The 24,464-nt window shown below is 33.3% G+C and overlaps 2 protein-coding genes and 1 long non-coding RNA gene across 7 annotated transcripts; 2 read left to right on the forward strand and 1 right to left on the reverse strand.

Annotated features, from left to right (window-relative positions):
• Positions 1-715: 715 nt before the first annotated feature.
• Positions 716-5,278, forward strand: LOC120079225 (galactoside 2-alpha-L-fucosyltransferase-like; the record flags this gene model as incomplete). Its single annotated transcript, XM_039033389.1, has 2 exons — positions 716-734; positions 3,612-5,278. Coding segments are annotated over 2 exons (1,512 nt in total), but the record flags the coding sequence as incomplete, so codon positions are not given.
• A 786-nt stretch (positions 5,279-6,064) lies between these two features.
• Positions 6,065-9,157, reverse strand: LOC120078103. Of its 5 annotated transcripts, none has more exons than XR_005481922.1 (5): positions 8,159-9,156; positions 7,457-7,528; positions 7,292-7,364; positions 6,807-6,961; positions 6,065-6,373 (listed from the first exon to the last, which is right to left on the reverse strand). It is a non-coding gene; the product is annotated as an uncharacterized LOC120078103 (long non-coding RNA). The 5 variants fall into 5 exon arrangements; XR_005481921.1 differs by having other exon boundaries at positions 6,065-6,441; XR_005481924.1 differs by having other exon boundaries at positions 6,074-6,961; positions 8,159-8,554; positions 8,782-9,157.
• Positions 9,158-12,822: 3,665 nt separating this feature from the next.
• Positions 12,823-18,677, forward strand: LOC120081927 (BTB/POZ domain and ankyrin repeat-containing protein NPR1-like). The gene is made up of 4 exons (XM_039037113.1): positions 12,823-14,151; positions 14,709-15,468; positions 16,878-17,075; positions 18,103-18,677. The coding sequence occupies exons 1-4, from the start codon at positions 13,603-13,605 to the stop codon at positions 18,366-18,368; spliced, it is 1,773 nt and encodes a 590-aa protein (XP_038893041.1). The 5' UTR covers positions 12,823-13,602; the 3' UTR covers positions 18,369-18,677.
• Positions 18,678-24,464: the final 5,787 nt, after the last annotated feature.

A 24,464-nucleotide genomic window follows, 5' to 3' on the forward strand; every position in this document is an offset into this window, starting at 1 on the left:
TCTAGAGAAAAAAAATAAAAACAAAGATTGAATTTTAAAAAAAAATTAAAAAAAAATACTTGACACATGACAACTTTTACTTGTCTAACTAAGCACGGATAACACCTTAATATATTATATATAATATATATATATATAATAATATATATATATATATATATATATATATTTAATTGTTAAAATGCATCTTTTGTTTGATTTATAGTATAAAAATTTTAATCTTAATAATCAATCCCAAAACGGGTCAAACCAGAGAAAATACAAACAATTGATTGCAACCTAATCAGAGTCATGACCTATTCCTAGTATAATCTCAAGGAATTAAAAATAATAATAATAATAACAAACCATAAATAATGTTGCTTCAAAATACAGTATTCGCCATTGATGGAGAAGAAGACGACGACTAAAAGTCTAAAACTACAAAACTTTATGGAAATGACGAAGGCTAAAACACGCAACCACTGGCATTCTTCACATGCAATTTTTTTTTTTTTTGGTTTTTTAAAAAAATTTATTATTATTTGACTGAGTTTGTAGGTTCAAGGGGATCAAGTTTGAGTTGGTTTCTGGTTTAGGGATTTTGAAGAGACTTGAAGATGGCGACGAAGACGATGAAGTTGGTTTTGTTGATTGCAGTTTCAGTTATGGTGATTGTGTTATCACAGCAATTTTGGATGCCATTTTTGGACTTTAATCATCTTTATTAATTTGGAGATCTGTTTCTTTCCAAGGTATATCATACTTTCCCTTTCTTTTTCTATAAATGTTGCAAAGTATTAGCCTAACAGCCTGATTTACTTTCCTTTTTTTTTTTTTTTTTTTCTTTTTCATCCTCTAAAATTGATATTGCTACTCTAGTTTTCCCTCCTTTTGCAAAAATCACTTTTGTCATCTCTCAAAAACGTAGTTTTGTAAAATTATCATGTTGTATAAATGTTGTAAAGGAGGTCCATGAAAAAAATATTGAGGACATAATTTTACGAAAATGTAGATTGAAATATCGATTTATATTGATGTTGATGGATATTTAGGAAAATTTGTGAAAACATAAAATTCAAAAAATAAATTCAAATTAGTCAATAAACATTTTATGATTTTTAAACATTTTTTTTAGTACAACAATGGAGGATAGAGGAATTTGAGTCAGAGACATCAATAAAATAAACATTTTATGATTTTTAAACAATTTTGAATAGAGGAATTTGAATCAAGACGTCACGCTGGGATGCCTGAGCTATGCTCGTTTTGGTATGATTTTTAAATAGGTTAACATGTCTATTATTTATATTATATTTATATTAATGACATTTTGTTACTTATTTTTATGTTTCGTGGACTTTTCTACGATATAATATTAGTATTCAAACCTAGAAAAACGTAGAAATATCGATATGTTAACGAAAATTTAATTCTTCATTTTTAAGAGATTGTATAAAATGGCCGAGGGAAGAATTCCATATGAATAAATGACCAATTGGGCCATCCTTATACTTATTTTCCTTTTGTTACTCATCAATCCTAAGGAGAGTGAATAATCTCCCCACAAATTTAGGTTTTTTAAAGTAGATTTGTAGGGATTTGATTCTTATTTTTTGTTTTCAAATACTAGGGGTGGTTTAAACCCAAATATTTTTTTTGTTTTTTTTTTTTAAAAAAAAATCTTCTACGGGTCGATTTTGTCATTGTTCATGATAAATTATATATATACATATCAAAAAGTATCTTTTTATCTCCATATCTTTAACATTTCAAGATTTGTTCTACAATCTTTTATGGGAGTGATATTACTTGACCATTTAGTCATTGGATTGACATTCCCAATATATATTTAAACTTAAAGTATATATTGTATTTTTTTATTAGGATTTACAAATTGGTTTGACATGTTTTTGCATACTAATTTGAGAGATTTTTAAATCAACGATGATTGGAATGAAAAATGAATTGAAGTTTTGAAAAGAATTGGTATTTCTATATAAGAGTTGTAGTAGGGTAGACAACATGAGAGGTTGTGAAGGAGAAAGAGTTGTTTTAGTGATAGTAAATCTAGTGTGCATGGCAGCGCCATAGGAAGTTGAGAATAAGTTCTTTAAAATTTGGTCTAGACTTTAGGTTTTTACGGTAGAGTATTTGTGAGGTTCAATTGATGTTTTTTTTTTTTACATAATATTTGCTTTTTGCATGATTTGAATAATTTAACCATTACAAGGTATATGATTTAGCTATTACAAGGTATGTGAGATGAATAATTTAGGCTTTACAAGGTATATTTGTGGAGTCTTAAGTTATTTTTAATTTAAAGGGTGTGACAAAATATGAAAAATATTAAGAGATATTTGCATGTTACATACCAACCAAGATTTCAATTGCTACAAAATTGTAACTCTTTATGAGTAGAAGATATTTGTGCGGCTCATCATACTTCATTTGATAGTTACTATGTATTTGTTTATTTCATGTCTAATTTTTTAGTTTTTAATTATAATTTTTGTTGATTAACTAATTTATTGATGAAAAGCACCAACCATAACTTTTCTAGTTTTCAACCATTAATTTTTAATTATGTTTTTTCAGATTTTTGTAGATTTTAAATTGATGAGATTTTGGGTGGTTGAGTTCATTAGATTCTTGTTTTAGGTTGTTAGATTTTTCTTTGAAATACACCATAATTCTAGGAATTTGGTAGTAGAGATATTTTTGTTCATTATTAAATTTTAAATAGCATTAGAATTAGTCGTTTGGTCATTTTTACTAAGAAAAACTTCATATTTTATTTTGATCATTTATCCAGTGGTCCCTTGATTTTTTTCAGTTGTTGGGCTCAGGCTCGGCCTGTGAGCCATTTGGGCTGGAAGGCCCAATTGTCTCTCCTATTCTCCATCTGCATTCCATTTGGGCCTGTTACCTTACCCATTACGAATTTGGATAAAGATGGACTTGGGCTTATAATTCTTGGTCCCAAATTACCCAACACTAGTGCGACAACTTAATTTTGAAAAATTATTCAGGACATGGTTGATTCAGAAAGAGGGATTTTAATAAAAATTGATTTATTAACTAATGATTTTTTAAAAGTAGTTTTCATATCATTATTTTAAATTTTTAATGTTTGGTTCTATACTTGCTTTTTTTTTTTTTAATAAAAAAGGATTTTTAATGAATTAAAGACATTTTTAGATTGACCTTTAGAATAATTTTTTTGAGAAATATTAGAGAAAGAGGTAAAAATAAATTTTCAATTTTAGAAGAAAAAATATTTTGTGAATTTCCTAAATATATTTTTAGATTGACTAGAGAAAAAAAAAATTAGAAAAATCATTTTTATTTAAAGTCTTTTGATTAAAACATTTAAAACAAAATTTGAAAAATTTTCAAAAACTATTTTGAGTAGCTACTAAATACCACAAATTTTTTTAAATGACTTATATTCAAAATTAAACATCTGAAAAATTAAACCAAATACATCCTAAGTTTTGTAGGAATGAATGCTTTAAATTTTGTATCAGTAATTAGTTGAAGATACAGACTATGGTATCGTGGCAATTTGATTAAGTAATTTTTGTCCGCTCTAGGCTTAATAATCTCATTTACTTGCATAATTATTACAGGCTCCACGAACAATTATCCAAGAAACAATGACAAATTCATCGATGGCCTTCTTCCTCCAGGCTTGGACCAAAAATCCTGCTTAAGTCGATACCAACTAAACCTCTACAGAAAACCATCTCCCCACAAACCCTCTTTGCCTCTCCTCTCAAAGCTTCGCCACTACGAAGCTCTCCATCGCCGCTGTGGACCCACTTCCCCATCCTTCCGTCGATCCCTCCTTAGTCTCACCTCACCCACAAACTCCACATCCTCGCCAGATGACTGCAAATACATCGTCATTTTAACCCGCGACGGCCTCGGCAACCGGATCCTTGCCATTCTCTCTGCCTTCTTTTACGCCCTTATCACAAATCGTGTCATTCTAATCGATCGAGGAAACACTCTCGATGATCTCTTATGTGAGCCCTTTCTCGAATCCTCGTGGCTTCTTCCCTTGGATTTTTCTCTCCGCAGCAAATTTGGGTCATTCCATCAGTCCTTTCCAGGCTCTTTTGGCAATGTTTTGAGGAATGGGATGTTGAAAAAAACAATTGAAGATTCACCTCCGCCTTATTTATATCTCCATCTCTCTCATGATGCTGGTGATTACGATAAGCTCTTTTACTGTGACCGACAACAAAATCTTCTCAAGAAAGTCCCCTGGCTTATTATGGAGACAAATAACTACCTGGTTCCAGGAATTTTTTTGGTTTCCTCTTTCAGAGAAGAGCTTAACAAACTCTTTCCATCAAAGGACACTGTGTTCCACCATCTCGGACGGTACCTCTTCCACCCAACAAACGACGTGTGGGGGTTGATTTTGAGGTCTTACAAGCCATATGTCGCTAGAGCAGATGAAATGATCGGGATTCAAATCCGAATTTTTGGATCAGAATCTGGGTCAATCCAGGACCAAATGAATCAGCTTCTAGCTTGCACACAGAAGAAGAAATTACTACCGGAGGTCGAGCTATCGTCGCTAGAGAAGACAAACTTCACCACTTCTCAGAAGGTGAAAGTTGTGTTGGTGACGTCTCTTAGCTCTCAATACTCGGAAACCCTAAAGGAGATGTATTTGGAGCATCCGACCGTGGACAGCGAGGTGGTGGCGGTGTATCAACCAAGCCACGAGGGGTTTCAGAGCTCCGACAATAGGATGCACAACCGGAAGGCACTAGCGGAGATGTACCTTTTGAGCTTGAGCGACGTGTTAGTGACTAGCGATTGGTCGACGTTTGGATATGTGGCACAGGGGTTGGCTGGAGTGAAGCCATGGATGCTTTACAAGGCAGAGGATAAGGTGTTTTGGGCTCTACAACACTGGCTAAAGTACAAAACGAGGAACGAGACGACTGACGACTGGCCATGCCGGGAGGCAGTGTCAATGGAGCCCTGCCTCCACGCTCCACCAGTGTGCGATTGCGATGAGATGAAAAGAATGGATGGAGGAAATGTTTTGCCATATGTGATGCATTGTGAAGATGCGAGTTGGGGCCTCAAGTTAGGTCGATGAAATATATCGATTTACAAAATTAGACATATTAAGAGTTGTGAATGTGTGTGATTTTTCCTTTTTTTTATTTGATTTCTTTTAGTAGTATAATATGTTAGAATGTTTGATGATAATCGGAACCTAGAACAATATGACATCGAGTAGGAAATCAATCTCAATTTTTATTTCAAATCACTATCATATAGTTTGATTAACTAATTTTTCTCAAATATTATTCAAATTCAAGAGCAACTTTGAAACATTTATGAAAATTTTGATGGTAATATTATACTTTTGGAAAGATATTGACATTTTAATACAAATGACAAAGTTAAAAAAAAATAATTGAAAAATACTCGAAGATAGAAACTTGAAGCCAAAAAGCGTATGTGCTTTTTAAGTTTTTTGCGTATGAGTAAAGGCAAGAGATTTAAATTTAGTACATATCAAGCCTAATTTAAACTCATGAAAGTAAAGATAACAATAAAAGATTCAAACTGTTTTCTCGTTCAAATACATTATTACCTATTCACTAAAATTTTGCTTTATCAAATGTTTTTATGTTTTAACTTTTGAGAATGTACAATGTTTAAAATTTTTTCTTAAAAGTTTGAAATTCTAGAGACACTACAATAATTCTAGACTTTAATGTTAGTTTAAAACTAACATTAAAAGGCTTTAATGTCAGTTGACAACCGACATTAAAGATTATATTATAAAAGGTTTTTAATGTTGGTTGTCTTTAATGTCAGTTTATAACCAACATTGAAGATGGTGTACAATGTCAGTTTAAAACCGATATTGAAAACCTTTTATAACATGATCTCTAATGTCGGTTGTTGTCCGTTTTTTTAAATGACATTGTCCAATCCATTTTTAATGTCGATCAAAAAGTTAAAAACGACATGTCCCTAAAACTAAGGTAATCAACCTGTACATGCAAAAAATAAATTCTTAATTGCTTTCACAAATCCATAATAATAAGTCACAAAAGAAGAATTTGATGATAATTTAACTCCAAAACCAAGGTAATCAACAAATTACCACTCATAAGGGTTACATAGCAAAATTCAAAATTTGTTAGATCCAAACAACTTTTATTGGTGTATCAAAAAAGAGCGAGAACTTACTTTTAAACTATAAAATACATTTCTACACACATATACGTTTGTACATAAATTCTCAGATCTTTGATTTCGAGTCTTCATGGGAATTTGTAAAGAAGGTCGAGATATCATGTTCTTGTTATAAACAACCATACAGAAGCTCGAAGCCTTCAATCAAATGAAACTACAAAAAATTATCTCTAATTAAAAGATGCTATCGAGGGTCAATCTTTGACATGAAGGTAGTCAATCCTAGATTATCCAAACAAGATTCCAAGGACGAATTAGATTCAAATTGACAAATAAGCACAATAAATGGTTAAACAAGAGATAACAAAAGATTCGACAATGATAATGAAGAATTAACCTAACCCACAATGCATGAATAACCCATAAACTACCATAGTGCAACCGGATTCATTTAGACAAATAATGCATAAATATAAGCTACCAAAGGATGCCTAAGAAGTTCCACTACCATAAGCCGCTCAATGGAAGTCATAAACAACTAAGCTATGCTACCATAACTGCAGGACAGTTATAGCATTCTAACATTGAGTCTAATCCAAAAATTTAGAACAAATAGACTTTTAAGATAAGCATCTTATAAATATTACCTTGTATTTGTTATTAATGTTGTTATGAAGTTCTTTTTGTGTTGGGCGCACTTTTTCCACTTGTCAACCTTCTCAAAACATGTCCAATGCAATCTTCCCATCTTCTTTCCGAATCCCCAAGAATCAAAATGTAACCTTACACGTCAAACTTGAACCTAACAAAATGAAAAATTTCACTCGAAATCATTTAATTATTGCTCAAATGAGTTAGCCCAAAAATTCTAATTCAACTAGTTTCTAAAAGAATGTACATTTAGTCTTTGCATTCACGAGCAACATCATCAATGGTTGTCTCATAATTGATTTACTCTGAAATAGTTTAGTACATTTAGTCTTTGCATTCATTGATTTTACCCCTAAGAACATGGTGTACTGAAATCCAAAATAACAAAATTTTTCCCAATGAAAAACTGAAACTTTTCTTTACTGAAAATGTCAAACTTCATAAATATTTATCTAATTTAGTCTTTCATTAAATTGCATACCAGATCTCTCTTTTGTTTCTCTGCACTTTGTTCACACTCTTGTTGCCTCAATCTTTCGCTTTCTTCTCGTGCTCTTTGCTCAGCGTTTAAAAATTATCAAAAGGGGAAATCAACTTCAAGCATATTAGGAAGTTAAATTTTAAAAAAGGACATATAATAACTTACTCTTTGTAAGGAATCTGATCTTCTCATGAAAGCTTCAGTTCCTGAGAGTTGCTTTTCTTCCTTCCTGAATTTCTGAAGATTTATACAAATAAAATGAATAAGCACCAGAGCTTGGGAATATGGTGCTCTATTTAAGCCCCACACAGAGTTGTTGAAAGTAGGCTAATGACAAATAATTATGATATAGAAGCTCTAGGGAAATTTGATTTTGGGCAACATCTTCATGAATGGTAGAGAACCCACACAAACAGGATAAAGTTAAAGACCTACGATAATCAATCAATATATCGTAGTTCATTCACGATTTCTTTTAGCCAGGTAACAAAATACTTTAAATGTGCATTCATCTACTTAAAATTCTAATCAACACAAAATCTAGATTTGCACCGTAAAATTTATTTCCTCTAGCCTATCCTCTATATTTTAAGTTCTCCAGGGGTTGTATGTACTTGCTTATCTAGAAATATCTATTTATCTCTAACTGTAAAGTCGATTGCAAGTCACCACATACTTCTTTTTTGTAATATATTTGCCAACATGAGTAAATGTTCAATGGTGGGGACAAATTTTTAATTAAAAGATTTGAAACATAAAATATGTAATTTCTACTATTTTCTCTCAGGTGCAAATATTAGAGAATTGAAGCTGGAAAAATGATGCAACACATGACCAATTTAACCCAATCAATCATTTTACACATACCTCTAATGTTCCCAAAAGCTGACCCAACATTCTCTTGTTCCTGCTAACTAAGCTAGGATCCTCATTCTTAGGCAATATCCTTGGAACATTCTCCGCAGCTGGAACTTCAAAATCCTTGTATAAATGATAAAGCAGATCTTCGAGACTTCCTACTGCGGGACATCAAACCAAAGCATTGTCTAGATGACTAAAAGACAGTATACATGGAAATTACCATCCTAGTTCCTCTTCTATTCCCATCCAATCTAAATGAACCACTCTGCCGCAAATGATTTTGTTTCATACATCGTTCTGGAAGGCTGTATCACTCCTTCCAATTTTCTTCCCGAGATGTATCCTTCATTGCATCCTTTCCTTCAGCTTCTTCATTTATCTCCCCATCCTCCTCCATATATGCTTCAATATTTATTGAGTAGAGAAAAGAAAAGGGTAAATGTTAAACTACATTTTAAGTACACCATGTTATTTTGAGAAGTAGACTAATTAATGAATGCTCCATTATTTATTGAGAAGTAGAGAAAAGAAAAGGGTAAATCCTCAACCAACTCCATTTTCGATCTGTTTTCCACTCCACAACCCTCCGAATACTCCCCGTTTTCCCTTTCTCTTCCTCTGTATATTACCTTCTGCGCCGCCGCCTCCAGCCCTGTCTCCGCCGTTAGCACCCTATTCAGCTCCCTTGTACCCAAAAACAACAAAATTTACGACGATGGGTACAAAGATATGCCCAGATCTGCGGCACAGAAATCAAATGGGGCCGACGAAGATCTGCGCACGACGACGATGGCTCCGCCTAGATCTACGACAGATCTTGGGCTGCGAACGAAGATGACGTTGGTTGATGGGCTGCGAACGAATGGCGTGGACGATGTTGGAGAAGAAGAAGATGATGGGCTGCAAGATTGTGAAGGTTGAAGGAGAGGGCTTGGGTTGTGTGGGGAGAGAGGGTTTGAAGAAGATAAGTGAGAAAGGAGAGGGAAGAAATATATGAAATGGAAGGGGGATATATTTTCCCTAGAAGGGAAAAAATAAATGAGTATCTACCATGTTAGTTTTCTACCATGTTAGTTTTAAACCGACATTGTAGCTTATTTTTCGTGTTGGTTTAAAACTGATATTAAAAATCAATTTTTTTAAAATTTATGTTATACCTTCGATTTCACTTTTTCCAACCGACATTAAAGTCCAAAATTTTTGTAGTAAAAGGAAAAAAAAAAAAAAAAAAAACTAACCTGTAATCAATGTAGTAGAATCAAGCCAATCTAAGGATGTCAACAATGACTAGATAAGACATACATTTTTTATTAAAAATTAGAGACTCCATTCTACCCTATAAAGTTGCTGTACTCAAAACAATGATTTAATAAAAGTAATATTCTCCTATAAAGGAAAAGTAATATCTTTTTGTTTTATTCCATAAAATCAGTATTTTTTTTTTTCTCGTACATCATAGGTTATTAGATAAAGTGAATAAAATGTCCATATAACCCAAAAACAAATTTCATCCAATCATGTATTCATTTAATATTGAATTCCTATTCTAAACTTAATTTATAGAAAATATAAGGATTCAATAAATACTTTTTTGTTTTTTGTTTTTTAAATAAAGTTTAAATAATAGTATGGCTATCAAGAAATTTGCAAGTTGAAGTTGCAAATTCTTGCCTGTATGTTTCAAACTATTGTAAAACTACCATAATATTTCAAATACTTTTCAAACAACCTTATTTTTTTAATTATTTTTTAAAATCACAATTTAAATAAAAATAATAATAAAACACTCATTTTCATCTTAAAAATTGATAATTAAAATCTCCTTTTTACAATCATTGGACGTCAAATAAATAAAATTTGATATAAAATAAGATATATGGTAAGAAAAATAATAATAGCATAGAGCCCACAACTACCTCACCTCACTAAAATTTCATAATTTATAATTTTTTTCCTCATTCAAAATCCTCACTCATCTATTCAATATCACAATTCAAACAAAATGGTTGCCTTCCCATTAATTATTTAGTTAAATAATAATAAAGTGAAGCATGATCATATATTAGGCAAAGGTTAACATATATGCCTTTTGACATCTTCAAACATACCCACATTATATAATTAATATATCATAATAGGTTAATATGTCACATCAATTTTTTAGTGAAAGATTATCCTTACTCAAATACTACTAATATACTTAAAAATATTTCAAGTATTAGATAAAATATTAAATTTTCATCGACATATCGATATTTTCATGTTTCCATGGGTTAGGAAAAGTCATGAAACATAAAAAATAAGCAACAAAATATCACTAATGTAAATATATTATAAATAATAGACATGTTAACTTGTACAAAATTGGTAAAATGTTTATTTACTAATTTAAGTTTATTTTAAAAGTTATTTCATCTTTATAGAAATATATATCGAAATCAACATTTCATCAATATTTCTATTGAAATTTATGTAAAATTAATATCTCAATATTTTTATCGATATCGACATTTTAAACTTGGTTTAAAATTGTTTAACTTAAAAAAAGGTAGCATTAAAATTGAACTCGGCATTATAAAAATTATACATACAACTAAAACAAAAATTGTTATTGGACAATTGAATTGAACGAGACTTAAATGCACCGAGCACTTTTTCAAATGAGAATGACATGTATGAATGAAACATTATAATTAGTATATTTTTCTATAGTTAACAGAAAACATCTATGTAGTTGTATAAATTTGATTAGGGACTATAATATAATTATCATGGAAGGAAAATTCTAAGAAGAAAAGTAATAAGTCACGAGTCTGATGACTCGAGTTCAACACGGTTGTCCACGTGGCCAACAGGATGACGTGGTAATAAATCCACCCACTCTTACATTATCTTCCATTCAAAAGCTTGACTCATAAGTTTTTGAGAAAATTTTTAGTAGCGATTTTTAATACTATGAATGATTTTTCATCTTTTTTTTTTTTTTAAATTACAAAATAATTTTCTTTTGTTAATTTGAAAGATTTATTTGAAATAGTAACACAATTATTAGTTTTAGGTTTTAATTGATGCAACCTATAAAGTTTTAATTTAAGATACAAGATTATTATTTTTTTCTTTTATTTAAGTATACGAGAAAATGACACGATTAAAGTAAACAAGTGAAATAAACGAAAAGATTTGTGACAATTATTTTAGTACATTAAGTGAAGTATGATAATTTGAACTTTCGAACTTTAAATAAAGAATTCATGTCAATTTTTTTTTTTAGGTTTGCTTACTTTGATAGATTCGTGATATAATTAATGGTATAAAAAGACTATTTGAAGGTAAATTTTGTGATTTTTTTTAGAGATAATATTACTAAAAGATGGTTGGTATGAAAAGGGAAATTTATTGCAAAACGAGAAAGATAAAATTTGTTATAGAGAAATTATATGGAAAAAAATAAATAAAACCCGAGCTAAAACCACACACTATGATCCAAATGAGGTCTAAGGAGAGGAGAGTTGGCCAAATTCACGGGTTAGTGTCTAAGGTTGAGGCGTCCAATTCGATCACTAAATCTTATTATAGATGTGTTAAGTTAAACTTCCTATAAATATACATTACGACAATTTTAGTAGAACTAAGTTCATATTTTGTTATCAAACTTCTATCTTGTTGGATTTTCTATACTTATGCATCGAAATGTGTGTGAGGAGCATTATATTTCACTAAATAAATTTATCATTTATCTCAAGAAAGCCAGTACATTATTCTATTCAAATTTTGACGTCAACATGTTACACTATCATTATTACACTCTTTATCATGGTTCAACTTCTTAAGGAATTTGAATAATTTATTAAATCAAATCAAATTAATATGCATACTTGCATCATTCACGACAATAAAGATGTGACACAAACCACTTTAGTTTTAATACTCCGTTTAATCTTTCTTTTTTCATTAAAGTAAGAAATACTAAGATGTAAGAGAGAGAAAATTGATGAACATTCAAAATAAATTAAAAAGAAAATAAAAATAGATTTGGAAAATAGATATAGGGACAATATTGTCATTTTGAAATGAACGGGAGTCAAAGTTGAGATTGAAGAATAAAAACCATGCACTCACCAATCACATTTTCAATAATACAAAAATTACACTATTAATGTACTTTAAAAAGAAGACCAATCAACTAGCATATGACAAACTTTTCGATTGAATGTGGGAAGAATCTTGTATCTATTTCATGTCTATATTTTTCTCTTAAAATCTTACCATGGCTTATATATATATATACTTTATTTGAATAAAAGAGTTGAATTCTTATATAATTTCAAAAAATAAAAACAAATTTTTAAAAATTATTTTTTTAAAAAAGAACTGACTTGGTTTTTGAAATTATAAGTAAAAAATAGATAACAAATCCAGAAATTCATAAACTTAATTTTTAAAAACTAAAATTCAAAAATCAAATAGTAAACGAGTTGTTAAGATGTGAAATCTAGATTTTTTTTTTTAATAATGCGATCAGTATAGAAAATATTTTCTTTAGATCTCTCACCCTCAAATGATAGTATTAAACAAATTACAATACTCATCTAAGAAAAACATAACTTAATTATGGGATTATGAAGTATTTAATTACCAGTGTAATTACGGTTAGTGGGTCTTCCATTCTTTTCTTGGGTCAACGTTGCTACATTTATTCTTCTTCTTCTTCTTCTTCTTCTTCTTCTTCTACCCCTGCCTCTGTATCGCTGAGCAATATTTGCCTATAAGAATCTCCCTTCTTCTTCAAACCCTTTTGGCTGGATATGCTGAATCGTCTAATTTCTGTAAATTAATCGATTTTTTTTTTTTTTTTTTTTTTTTTTTATTTTTTTTTTTGCAATTATGTTTGATTTTTGTGATTTCTCTCTTGTGTTTCCAATTATTTCTCCGAATTTCTTCTGGGTCAACTCTGTTAGTCCTCTACTAGTTCTTCTTCTCGTATCCTCAGATCATGATATCTAGCTTCTGCTTCATTTGTGTTAATTACTGACTTTGGTCAAAGGGTGTCGTTGTAAGCAATTAACCCAACCCCCCTTTTATCAGAACTTGTTTCGCCTTTGTTATTAATGTTTTGCTTTTGTGATTAGTTTTGGATTTGAAGTTCTTTTTGTTGGTCCATGGATGAACTGCTGAAAGAAGCCTTTACAGTAGGACTTTGATTCCATTTCTGATTGTGGAGTCTCGGTTGTCTGTGTTCGTCTGATCATACACGGCATGATTTCCATCCAGGGGTTTTCAATCAAGTAATAAATAAAAACTTTCCCTTTTTCTTGTTTCAAATCTGTGTTTTGGGGTTTTTAATTTCTTTCTCTTGATCTAATGATCTGAGGGTCGAAAATTTGCTCATTCCGTGTCACTTTTGAGCTCCTTTCCTAAGTTAGCTTAGTGGAAACGCATCTTATTAAGTCATGGACAGTGGCAATGATCCCGCCTCGTCTCCAAGTTTCGCTTCGTCGTCTTATGTGTCAAATGGGTCCAGTTATAACAACGTTGCTGCAACATTCAGCAATGACCCTTCTGCAACTTCTGATCATATGTGTCTTAGCAAACTAAGTGCAAACCTCGAGAAGCTTGTGGTTGATTCTGATTATGACTATACCGATGCGGTGGTTATTGTTGAGGGCATTGAAGTGGGTGTTCATCGATGTATATTGGCAGCTCGGAGTGAGTTTTTTCATGAGCTTTTTAAGCAGGAAATGGATAGTTCCACCAAAGATGGCAAGCCAAAATATTGTATGTCTAAGTTGGTAGCTTTCAGCAAGGTTGGAATTGAAGCTTTCAAGGTTATCTTGAATTACTTGTACACTGGAAAGCTAAAGCCATCACCACCAGAAGTGTCAACATGCGTGGATGAGGCCTGTGCTCATGATGCATGTGGCCCTGCTATTAATTATGCAGTGGAATTGATGTATGCTTCTGCCACTTTCAAAATGAAAGAGATGGTTTTGCTTGTACAGGTAGGAGGACATTTCTCAGATTCAGTATATTTCTTATTCATATGGCTTTGTTAGTTGATCTCTTTGGTTGAAAGCTTCTTGTTTATAGATGGAGATTTTTATGGCTAAAAAGAAAGTGAAATGCAGTATAGAATCAGAATGATAGCATTTAACATAATTGAACTTATTGGTACTTTTAAGAACGAGATCATTAACTCAATTATGTAGCCAGTGGTTGCTATCTATGCATTAACCGTGTATAGATTACTGATAGCTTGGATAGTTAGGTGGCTTAATTGATAGCTTAGTCTTCTTAATATACTGACTCTGCCAAAGGTTAATTCCCTAAGTCAACTGCCAATACTGTTTAGTTCTACTAAATAAACTCATTGGGTGCTTCATTTAGTTTGAGTTCTCTCTTTCTTCAGTTTGGTCGTGAGTGAATATACAAAAGGATGGTATGGCTGCTTCGATTCAGATTTTGGGTATACTGTTTGTTAGTTTAGTTCTTCAACAGAATTTCCATGTCCTATGTGATTTATTTTGTCATCTAAAACAGTATTCACTGATTTGTGCAGCGTCGACTCTTAAATTTTGTTGAGAAAGCCTCTGTGGAAGATGTGATAACTATACTGATTGCTGCATTCCATTGTCGTCTGGACCAACTGCACACCCCCTGTATCCAAAGAGTTGCAAGGTCAGACCTTGATGCTGTGTCTCTAGAGAGAGAACTTCCTGCAGAAGTTGCAAGTGAGATCAAATCATTACGTATGAAATCTCAGCAAGAGACTGAACCAAATACTGTGGAAGAAGTGGACCTGAACCGTGAGAAGAAAATCAGGAGGCTCCACAAAGCATTGGATTCTGATGATGTTGAACTACTGGAACTACTTTTGAGTGAATCTTCTGACATTACCTTGAATGATGCTTATGCCCTTCACTATGCGACTGCCTATTGTGATCCTAAGGTCATTAAGGAAGTTCTTAATCTAGGGTTGTCAGATCTCAACCTTAAAAACCTTAGGGGACAAACAGTTCTTCATGTTGCCGCAAGGCGTAAGGATCCTAAAATCATTGTGGCCCTTCTGGACAAGGGAACCTCTGCATTAGAACCTACATCTGACGGACAAACTGCTGTTACAATCTGTCGAAGGCTGACTAGGCCTAAGGATTATAATGAGACAACTTACAAGGGACAGGAATCTAACAAAGATCGGTTATGCATTGATGTGTTGGAGAGAGAGATGCGTAGGAACTCTTTTTCTAGTGGCATGGAAATGTCAACTCAGATTTCCGCTGCCGATATGCACGTGATGCTAGACTATCTAGAAAATAGAGGTGATATTTTCTCCCTATTTATTTATATTTACTTATTTTCTCCCCATAAGATAGCTAATAGGAGTTTTACTTTGGCATTACAATTCTAAGAAGGAAACTTTTAAACTGTGTTTAAGCTTCTAGGTCGTCAAGAATGCGTATGGCCTTTTAAACTTCTAGTTATTTCTTTTTTTCTTTTTTTCTTGTTTATTTTTTCCTAAGATGTTACGTGGTTATTGGGCATTAGGAAAAGAGTGGAAAATTATGTTGAACTTTCTGAAGTATGGGAAAGGTGATAGGACCCAAATAATATATCAACAATCCACTAGGATCACCTCCAAGACAATCAACCAAACAATAGTACTCCTCCTTAGATCGTACTCATATCACATAAAAAAAACTTAGGGCTTTCAAGATGGGCCAACCCAAAAATTAGCTCTAATTGGGCTTTCAAGATAATTATTTTGAACATATAACGCATAGCTTCAATACAATTAGTAGTTAAAGTTTGTTTATAGAAGTATTTTTTCCTTTTAGACCATTTATATTTTTTCAGATTAAACTTGCAACCAGTATCGTGTGATATTGATTATGACATTGTATAATGTTTAATATTGAGATTCTGTTGTATTGTGATTCCTGTTAGTGCAAATCTGTAATCCATGAGTTTAATTTCAATTTGTTTAATTTATAAAGTTAACACATCATTTTGAGTTATTAGGATTCATTCTAGAAAAGACATTTTAAAAGTGATTTTGAAAGGGTTAAAATCACTAATGTCATGTTCATAAACAATGAAAAACATACTTTGAATAATTTAAAATAAAATTTCATTGTATGAAAACAGAAAGTAAAGACAAAAATGTCAAGTAATTGTAGTTCAGTTGACCTGCATATTTGATGATTCAAGTTGAACCACGTGTATTATGAGCTCTCACATAAAAGATCGGCTTGAGGCAAGAACTCAGGGGAGGACTAGGCTACAGGATCCAACAAACTTTGATCTAAGCACTATCGAAATTTTGGATTTTCTCTCATTGAATTGGATTATGGTACTATTGTTGGCTGTGAGACTCTTTCTATGCACCAATCTATTGCTATAGGAAGTCCTACAAATTGATTTCACTCGATTGAGTTTATTATTTATTAGGCTAAATTGGTTGAACTGTAAGGATATTTCAAACTTTAGCCTGTTTTAATTCCTTTGCCTACTTTGTACGGGAAACATATGACATTTTATATTCTTAGCAATGTAATTTTCTTTTGGTTTTATGATCCAAACAAATTCACGGAAAATGTAGGTGTGGAAGAATTAACCAATCCATTCTCTTCATACCTTGACATCTTTTCCCTTAATGTTGGGAAGCTAATTTTATTTTTAATCTTTGACACTCGAATCAAGAACCCAACATTTCTGTCCTTTGTTTCAGTGGCCTTTGCTCGCCTTTTTTTCCCTGCTGAGGCCAAGGTGGCAATGGAGATTGCAGATGCAGATTCCACAATAGCATATACTGGCCTTGTATCATCGAAGGGGTCTACTGGCAACTTGCTGAAGGTTGACTTGAATGAAACACCATCTTTTGGAACCAAAAGACTCCAATCAAGAATGCAAGCTCTAATGAAAACAGGTACTTCCAGAACACTGTCTTAGTTCTCTTTGTTAGAGGGTTAAAAAAGAAACAAGTTCGATATTGGCTGATAGTATTTTCTGATGTTTAATTTGGGCAGAGGGGTTTTACAACATGAATCTAGATATGAGTTGAATCATGATCTTTTGGTGTGTATGTGTATATATATATATATATATATATATAAATATAATTGAGGTATCTAAATGTCCCATTTTCATGGCCCACCTGGGGGCTCTTTGAGGTCAAATTATTGGCGAGTAATTCATAAAATCCCAAGCCTTCATCATTGGAGCCACCCCTTGAGGGTTTAATTGAATTGTATTATCATATCAAGTCCATCTTCTCTAAAAAAAAAGTATTATCGTATCAAGTCCACCAACTTTAGACTCATCAGTCCCAAATTCTTGTTGAATGATAACGTAAGTACATTATTTTATCTAATATGAGGAACAACTTTGTTGGGCTGATTGAATGAGCTCAATTCAATCGACTCATCTAATGATTGCATGAGATTGAAAGAGGTGTTGAGTAATACATTTTTTTTTTTTTGGTGGTATGTCCTTGTATATTCTTTCTATTTTTTCAATGAGGGCTCGGTTTCTTAAAATAAGAAAAAAGAAAGAGATGTTGAGTAGTACAAAGTTGGAAGGTCTTCAAAGATAAGTCTTACACTTGATTTATTTTTTAGTACTGAATACTGCCTAAGATGTAGAGATATATATATATTCTTCTTTCCTTTTTTTATGATTATTATTAGTGTAACCGCTCAAATCCTCCATGATTGGGAGGTGGTTCTACACTAATTTTCTTTTGAGTGGAGGGGGGTTTTTCACCTAACCGCCTCTAGGCTGTATTCCTTTTGTAAATACTATGTCTTGTGAAGAATTGTCTCCTAATATCATCTAAGGATACAGAGAATAAGCCACATTGATGTGTAAACCTGTGATATCTCAAAAGAATTAAGTTTCTACTTTCACCAAATTGAGTGTATGATGAACTCACATCACATCAAATCTGTACACAGTGGAGACGGGTCGACGATATTTCCCTCATTGCTCGGAAGTTCTCGACAACTTCTTGGCGGATGACATGCCTGACCTTCTCTTCCTCGAAAAGGGAACTCCAGAAGAGCAGCGGAAGAAGAAGGCTCGGTTCATGGAACTTAAAGATGATGTTCAGAAGGCATTCTGCAAGGACTTAGCTGAGAATAACCGATCAGGTTTTTCATCTTCCTCCTCATCTTCTTCCTCACCAAAAGTGGGTGTAAATCACAAAGCTAGGAGGAAATAAAGTCCCACTTGTACTATATTTTTGTAGGTAACATACAGTTGAATGTGCCATAAAATTTTCCCTGGAAAAATATTTACATTACAGGAATGTAGAGATGTTCTGGCTTTTTTCTGTATAATAGGACAAGGTTTCCTTTCCCATCTTGCTTTCTTAACCTATCTTTTCTGTTTTTGGCCTGTAAAATAATTCTAACTTATTAGCTTATGAGGAAAAGGAAACTGGGCAGTTTGCTAGTATCCAATGGAGGTTTCTATTTCTGGAAACATGGAACATAATAAATATTACAAGGAACAAAGTGATACATACCTACTTTCTGATTGGTAAAGATGCATGAGTGAATGTTAAGATTATATTTCTATGCTCTCGATTATTATTATTTTTTGGGGTGGTTAATTATATAGAGCAATACATTTCTGAGTTCTGTGATTTGCAATAACATATAGCATATAAATTGTAAATCTCAAATTAGAGCTATACGAACGTGCTTCATCAACCCAATGTTGAGTCCAAAAGAGTTCGCTTACTTTTTAGTTATACATGAAGTTTTATCGACATAGCTAAGAAGATCATTATCTCACTTTTATAAAAACAATTGTGACAATAAAGTATTGATTTCGAGGGAATGAAGAAATAAGTTAACACTATTTCTTTAAATCATCAGTATGTATGTTACACTTTTTATCTGATAGAACCCTAAGGACCATTGCGAAAGCGGGGATCGATCTCAAACATATTTTCACATAATAGCAAATTTTACAGAATTAAAATTATGTATCACAATATAAATTAATTTACCGCATACATAGAAAAGAAAGGGAGAAGGTTAGAACCGTGACTTACCTTTGAAGAACAATTCTTCACGAAAGCCTCCTATCCAAAACAATCACAATCCAAGATGGCCACCACCACAAGATCTTCCTTCCTATTCTCTGTAGGGAAGAGAATGCTCAAGAATTGTGTAGACTTTGAGTTTTGGGAGAGAGAGGAAAGATTTAGAGAGGCGAAATTTTCTTCTGTGTGAGTGTTAGTTAATTGAGATCGATTACTTTAATTTTAAAAATCTTCTGAGTGAAGAAGATGACAGGTCTCCTGAAAAAACCACCCACACCATCCACATAATACTGACAAGAAAAGAGAGGGAGGTACTCCTCCCATATTAATTTCAAAAAATTAATATAAAAATATAAAAATAATTTNTATTATAATATATATATATATATATATATATTAAACTATATGTTATATCAAATATAACATATAACTTATAATTTTTATATTGTATCAAATACAATATAATCTATAGTTTTAACTCTCTCAATCATTTGTGGTATTTAATATAAATCACATTTATACTAAATTTAATTATATGAATCTCATCCATATAATTAGTATTAGAATCATATTGAAATATTTATTTTCTCTCAAAATAAAATTTAGCAAAACCAATCAAATTTAGCAAAATAATATAATGCACTCTACGTGACATCTATTTTGCAATGATGTTTCAACGAGGTAGGGTAAAAGCCACCATAGGGTGATTAGACACCATTTCACTGAAATGAGACTATCTCAACTAGTATACAGAACAACTCCTTGTTGCTATAAATATCAACCACCATTGTTCGATCCAAAAACTGTTAACTTGCTTAACATTTTTTGTAAGTCCAACCCCTCATTTTAGATATTAGAATTCCGTCCAATGAACCAACTGTATGGAAAAATCGATTGGGGCAAAAACTAAAACAATCCTATCTATTTATGAAGTTTGAGTAAAGAGTCATGCAAATGTCATCCGTATGAGGACATAAGCAAAGGTGTCTTAAGGCCGAGCATGAAAATTTACTACAAACTAATAAGAGAGACCGAGGGATGTGTTGACATACGTAGTGCTCCCACTTACTATAAACACTCTCTCCATTCACCTTGGTATTGACCTATACAAACACCACCCGTAGGGGGACATAAGCAAAGGTGCCTCGAGGCCGAGTATAGATCTCACGGTGTGAACTTATAGGGAGAAACATGAGAAAGAAAAAATGAAGTATCATATATCTCATTTTTCTTCCACTGAGTGTTTTACCTAGGGTTCTTTAGCTTAGAAAAATACGGCTAATTATTTTTACTAAGTGACTGTTTAAATTTGTCCAAGAGTAACACTTATTTTGGATAGTTAAACAACTTTGATTAATGTTTATTAAACACTTTAACAAACTTTAATCAACAATCAACTAAAATAATCCTATCTATTTATGAAGTTTGAGTAAAGTTTGTTTGAAGTTGAGTTGTTCGGAGAAGCAGATCTGTGCAAGGGTTGCATAAGAGTGGTACGCGATCTAGGCAAGTGTTGCAGTTCTTCAAAGAAGGAGGCAATCTAGGGTTGATTGCATCGTGCAGAAGATATGCTACACGATCGATGTTGTTCGCATCGTAAATATGAAGGAGTATGCGATCACTGTTGAATGCATCAATTAAATGATGGGGTATGCGATCAAGAGTTGATCGTATCGTTTTTTGACGATCGGGTATGCGATTGCTAAGTATCGAATCATGTAGATGATGAGATGCTCGCGGATCGCTTAACACGCGCGCTAGATGATCGTTTAGGTCAGCAAGCTTCATCACTTAGTAATTGACTAAATGATCGCTTATAACGCTAGGTAAATCGTTTACCTGGTTGCAGCATCGATTAGACGATGAGATGCTCGCGTATCATTTAAAGATGCACATACTGGACGATCGTTTAGGTCAACAAGCTTCATCGCTTAGTAACTGACTAAACGATCGTATAGTAACACATAGTAACACATGTTATGCTCCTATCGTCTAGTGCACGCTGAACGATCGTCTAACTATAGAGTTTGCTACATGATGAAGACCTCTTAGCGGTTCAAGATCTGGTTCCTCGATGAAAAATGTAATAGAGAGGGTTTTTTCATTTCGGTTTTTGTAAAGGCTCATCCCGGTCCATTAATCCTTTATTTATTACATGCGATGTATGTTTTTTATATGTCATATGGTATGTACGTATAGTAAATCCCACCTTAGATTATGCAATGGTCATGCATCATCTCTTTATTGTAATTGTTATAATTTAGAGAAGCATGATTTAATTATGTAAGAGCATAGTCATGCATCATATAATATAAGTTATATTTATGCATGCATAAAAAGAATTGACATGCATCATCTTTATATTATAATTGTTATAGTATAAGGAAGAATGATAGCATGTTTGCTTGGTTGTTACGCGTTATATAAAAGTTATATATAGTAATGACCGAAATTTGCATGAAGCATGACACATAGGTTACTTTATAAATGTTATAAACGCCTCATTGTGCATAATGTTTTTAGTTCTTCTTTTTAAAAGTTAAAGAGAAATTAGAACTAAAAGAAATAAGAAAGACATGCATGTTCATTTAGGTTTAATTCAGGTTTTAAAGTGTTTAAAACTTGGAGCACATATACCTAAGCTCACGGTTCTAATACGATTAGCAAACCTAAGGCTTTAATCTTTTAATCAGTTTAATAGGATTAAATTGGCTAATAAAAGGTTAAAGTGTAGCAAGTCTATCTATAAGGGACCTTTTGTTTAAGGCGGGTTCTGTCTATACTGGGGTATTTAAGTTGACGGAAATATAACTCCCCCACCTGAGAACTTACCTGGAAAGGTGAATTAGATAGATTTGATGCATGCATGCAAGTTAAGGACAATCCATTAAAGTGTTTAAATGTGACTACTTGAACTTGTTCATAGTTCATAGATAAATGTTGTTTATAAGCAGAGTTTAAAAAGACGACTTAGACTAAAATCAGTAGTCGGATTGTCTAGGTTAATAAATCCCTATGTAGAACATTCAGTGGGAGGTACTTGGGGTATAATATGCTTCACTTAAACCTTTCACGTTTCTCCTAAATAGTCCACACTGTTAGATCTACCCTCATCCTCACGTCATCTTTGGCGTATCCCCCCAATGGATGGTGTTTGGGTAGGTCAATATCAAGGTGGGTGGAGAGAGTGTTCATAGTAAGTGGGAGCGGGAAGTGCGACAACATATCCCTCGGTCTCCCTCGCTAGGTTGAATAAAGTTATTGCGCATCGCCTAGAGGAACCCTGGGAGTGTCCCCCTAAAGGATGGCAGTTTTGCAAGTTGCTTTATTTGATATCCTGTAAGAGGATAAGGTAACTTAGTCTCTTGTCTTAATCTGCTTCTTCCCTACGGTGGGCTCATTTGGGCGAGACTCTGACACCGAAAATGAGGGGTTACACTTACGTGGAATAGTTAAAGGTTAACGACTTTGGACCGAAAAATGGTGGCGGTTAGGTTCAGTTCCAAAAGTTAGTTCTGCCTAATGGTTGAAAATGTCTCATCCTAGTGAAAGGGCAACCGATCACCCCACCGGTGACGCTTGTCTTGCCTCACTGGGGCATCATTGCAAAATAGAAGTCTATAACTTAGGGTACTTGAAACTGTTATGCAAAACTGATTGGTTTAAGAGTGGTTTAGAAAAATCTAATAAAGTTTTGTTCGCATTTTCAACAACATTTTCACAATGGCATCAGCCACGTTAGCATTGCTAAGCGTTGAAAAACTTACTGGTGATAATTTCGCAACATGGAAACACATGATCACGATGATCTTGATCATCGAGGATCTCATGTTCGCTCTCACGGAGGCTTGTCCTTCTATTCCAGCTCCGAATACCGCTCGAAATGTTCGAGAGGCATACGAGCGATGGACAAGGGCGAATGAGAAGGCCCGAGCCTACATTTTGGCAAGTCTTTCTGAAGTCTTGGCCAAGAAACATGAGTCTATGGTCTCAACGTGTGAGATCATGGAGTCCCTGCGGGGGATGTTTGGACAATCGTCTGAACAGCTTATGCATGAAGCTCTTAATACATATTCAACTCCAAAATGGAAGAAGGCACCTCTATTCGTGAACATGTGCTAAACATGATGGTCCACTTTAATACGGCGGAGTTGAATGGGTCTACCATCGATGAGGGCAGCCAGGTTAGCATAATCCTGCATTCTTTGCCAGAGAGCTTTCTGCACTTTGTTAGTAATGTGATTCTTAATAAAGTGAAATATAACCTTACAACTCTCCTCAACGAGTTGCAGACCTACCAATATTTACTGAAAAGTAAGGAGAGGCAGAAGGGTGAGGCAAATGTTGCTTCATCCTCTAGGACGTTCCATAGAGGTTTGACCTCAGGAACGAAGTTTGCACCTTCAGCTTCTAACTCTGCAAAGGGGAAGAAGAAGAAGGGTGGTAAGGGAAAAAGGAAGGCACCTGATAACCCACCGTCTGTCGCCCCAAGGAGGCGTCCACAAGTTGCTAAGGAAAAGTGTTTCCACTGCAACCAAGATAGACACTGGAAGAGGAACTGTCCTCGGTATCTGAAAGAGAAGAAAGCAGCCAAGGCTAAGGCCAAGGCCGATAAAGGTAAATGTGATTTACTTGTGCTTAAAACTTGTTTAGTGGAGAATGATGATTCTACCTGGATAATTGATTCAGGCGCCACTAACCATGTTTGTTCTTCTTTTCAGGGGATTAGATCTTGGCGACAGCTGGAGACTGGTGAGATGACGATGCGAGTAGGCACGGGGCACGCCGTCTTAGCTGTGGCTATGGGAGGACTCAAGTTAGCTTTATAGAATATGTTTCTAGTTTTACATGATGTATATATTGTTCCTGAACAAAAGAAGAACCTTATTTCTGTAAAGTGTTTATTGAAATATAAATATACTATCTCTTTCAATGTGGATAATGCATTATTCATAAAGATGGTGTTTTTATTTGCATAGCAAATCTGGAATCAAATTTATATGTGCTAAGGCCGTTAGCCATTAATTCCCTCCATAATACTGAATTGTTCAGAACTGCCGTAACTCAATCAAAACGTCAACGAATTTCTCCAAAGGAAAATGCCCAACTTTGGCATCTTCGTTTAGGGCACATCAATCTCAATAGAATCGAGAGATTGGTGGAGAATGAACTTCTAAGTGAGTTAGAAGAAAATTCATTACCAGTGTGTGAATCTTGCCTTGAGGGTAAGATGACTAATCGACCTTTTACTGGAAAAGGTTATAG

Source organism: Benincasa hispida, chromosome 1 (genome assembly GCF_009727055.1).
Source record: "Benincasa hispida cultivar B227 chromosome 1, ASM972705v1, whole genome shotgun sequence".
In the NCBI taxonomy this organism is placed as follows: domain Eukaryota; kingdom Viridiplantae; phylum Streptophyta; class Magnoliopsida; order Cucurbitales; family Cucurbitaceae; genus Benincasa; species Benincasa hispida.

What these genes read in the sequence shown, in the direction of transcription:
- LOC120081927 (XM_039037113.1), top strand. Translation starts at nt 13,603, where the DNA reads ATGGACAGTGGCAATGATCCCGCCTCGTCTCCAAGTTTCGCTTCGTCG. An exon ending in AGATGGTTTTGCTTGTACAG is followed by an intron (nt 14,152 to 14,708) that starts GTAGGAGGACAT and finishes TGATTTGTGCAG; the next exon opens with CGTCGACTCTTAAATTTTGT. An exon ending in AGACTATCTAGAAAATAGAG is followed by an intron (nt 15,469 to 16,877) that starts GTGATATTTTCT and finishes CCTTTGTTTCAG; the next exon opens with TGGCCTTTGCTCGCCTTTTT.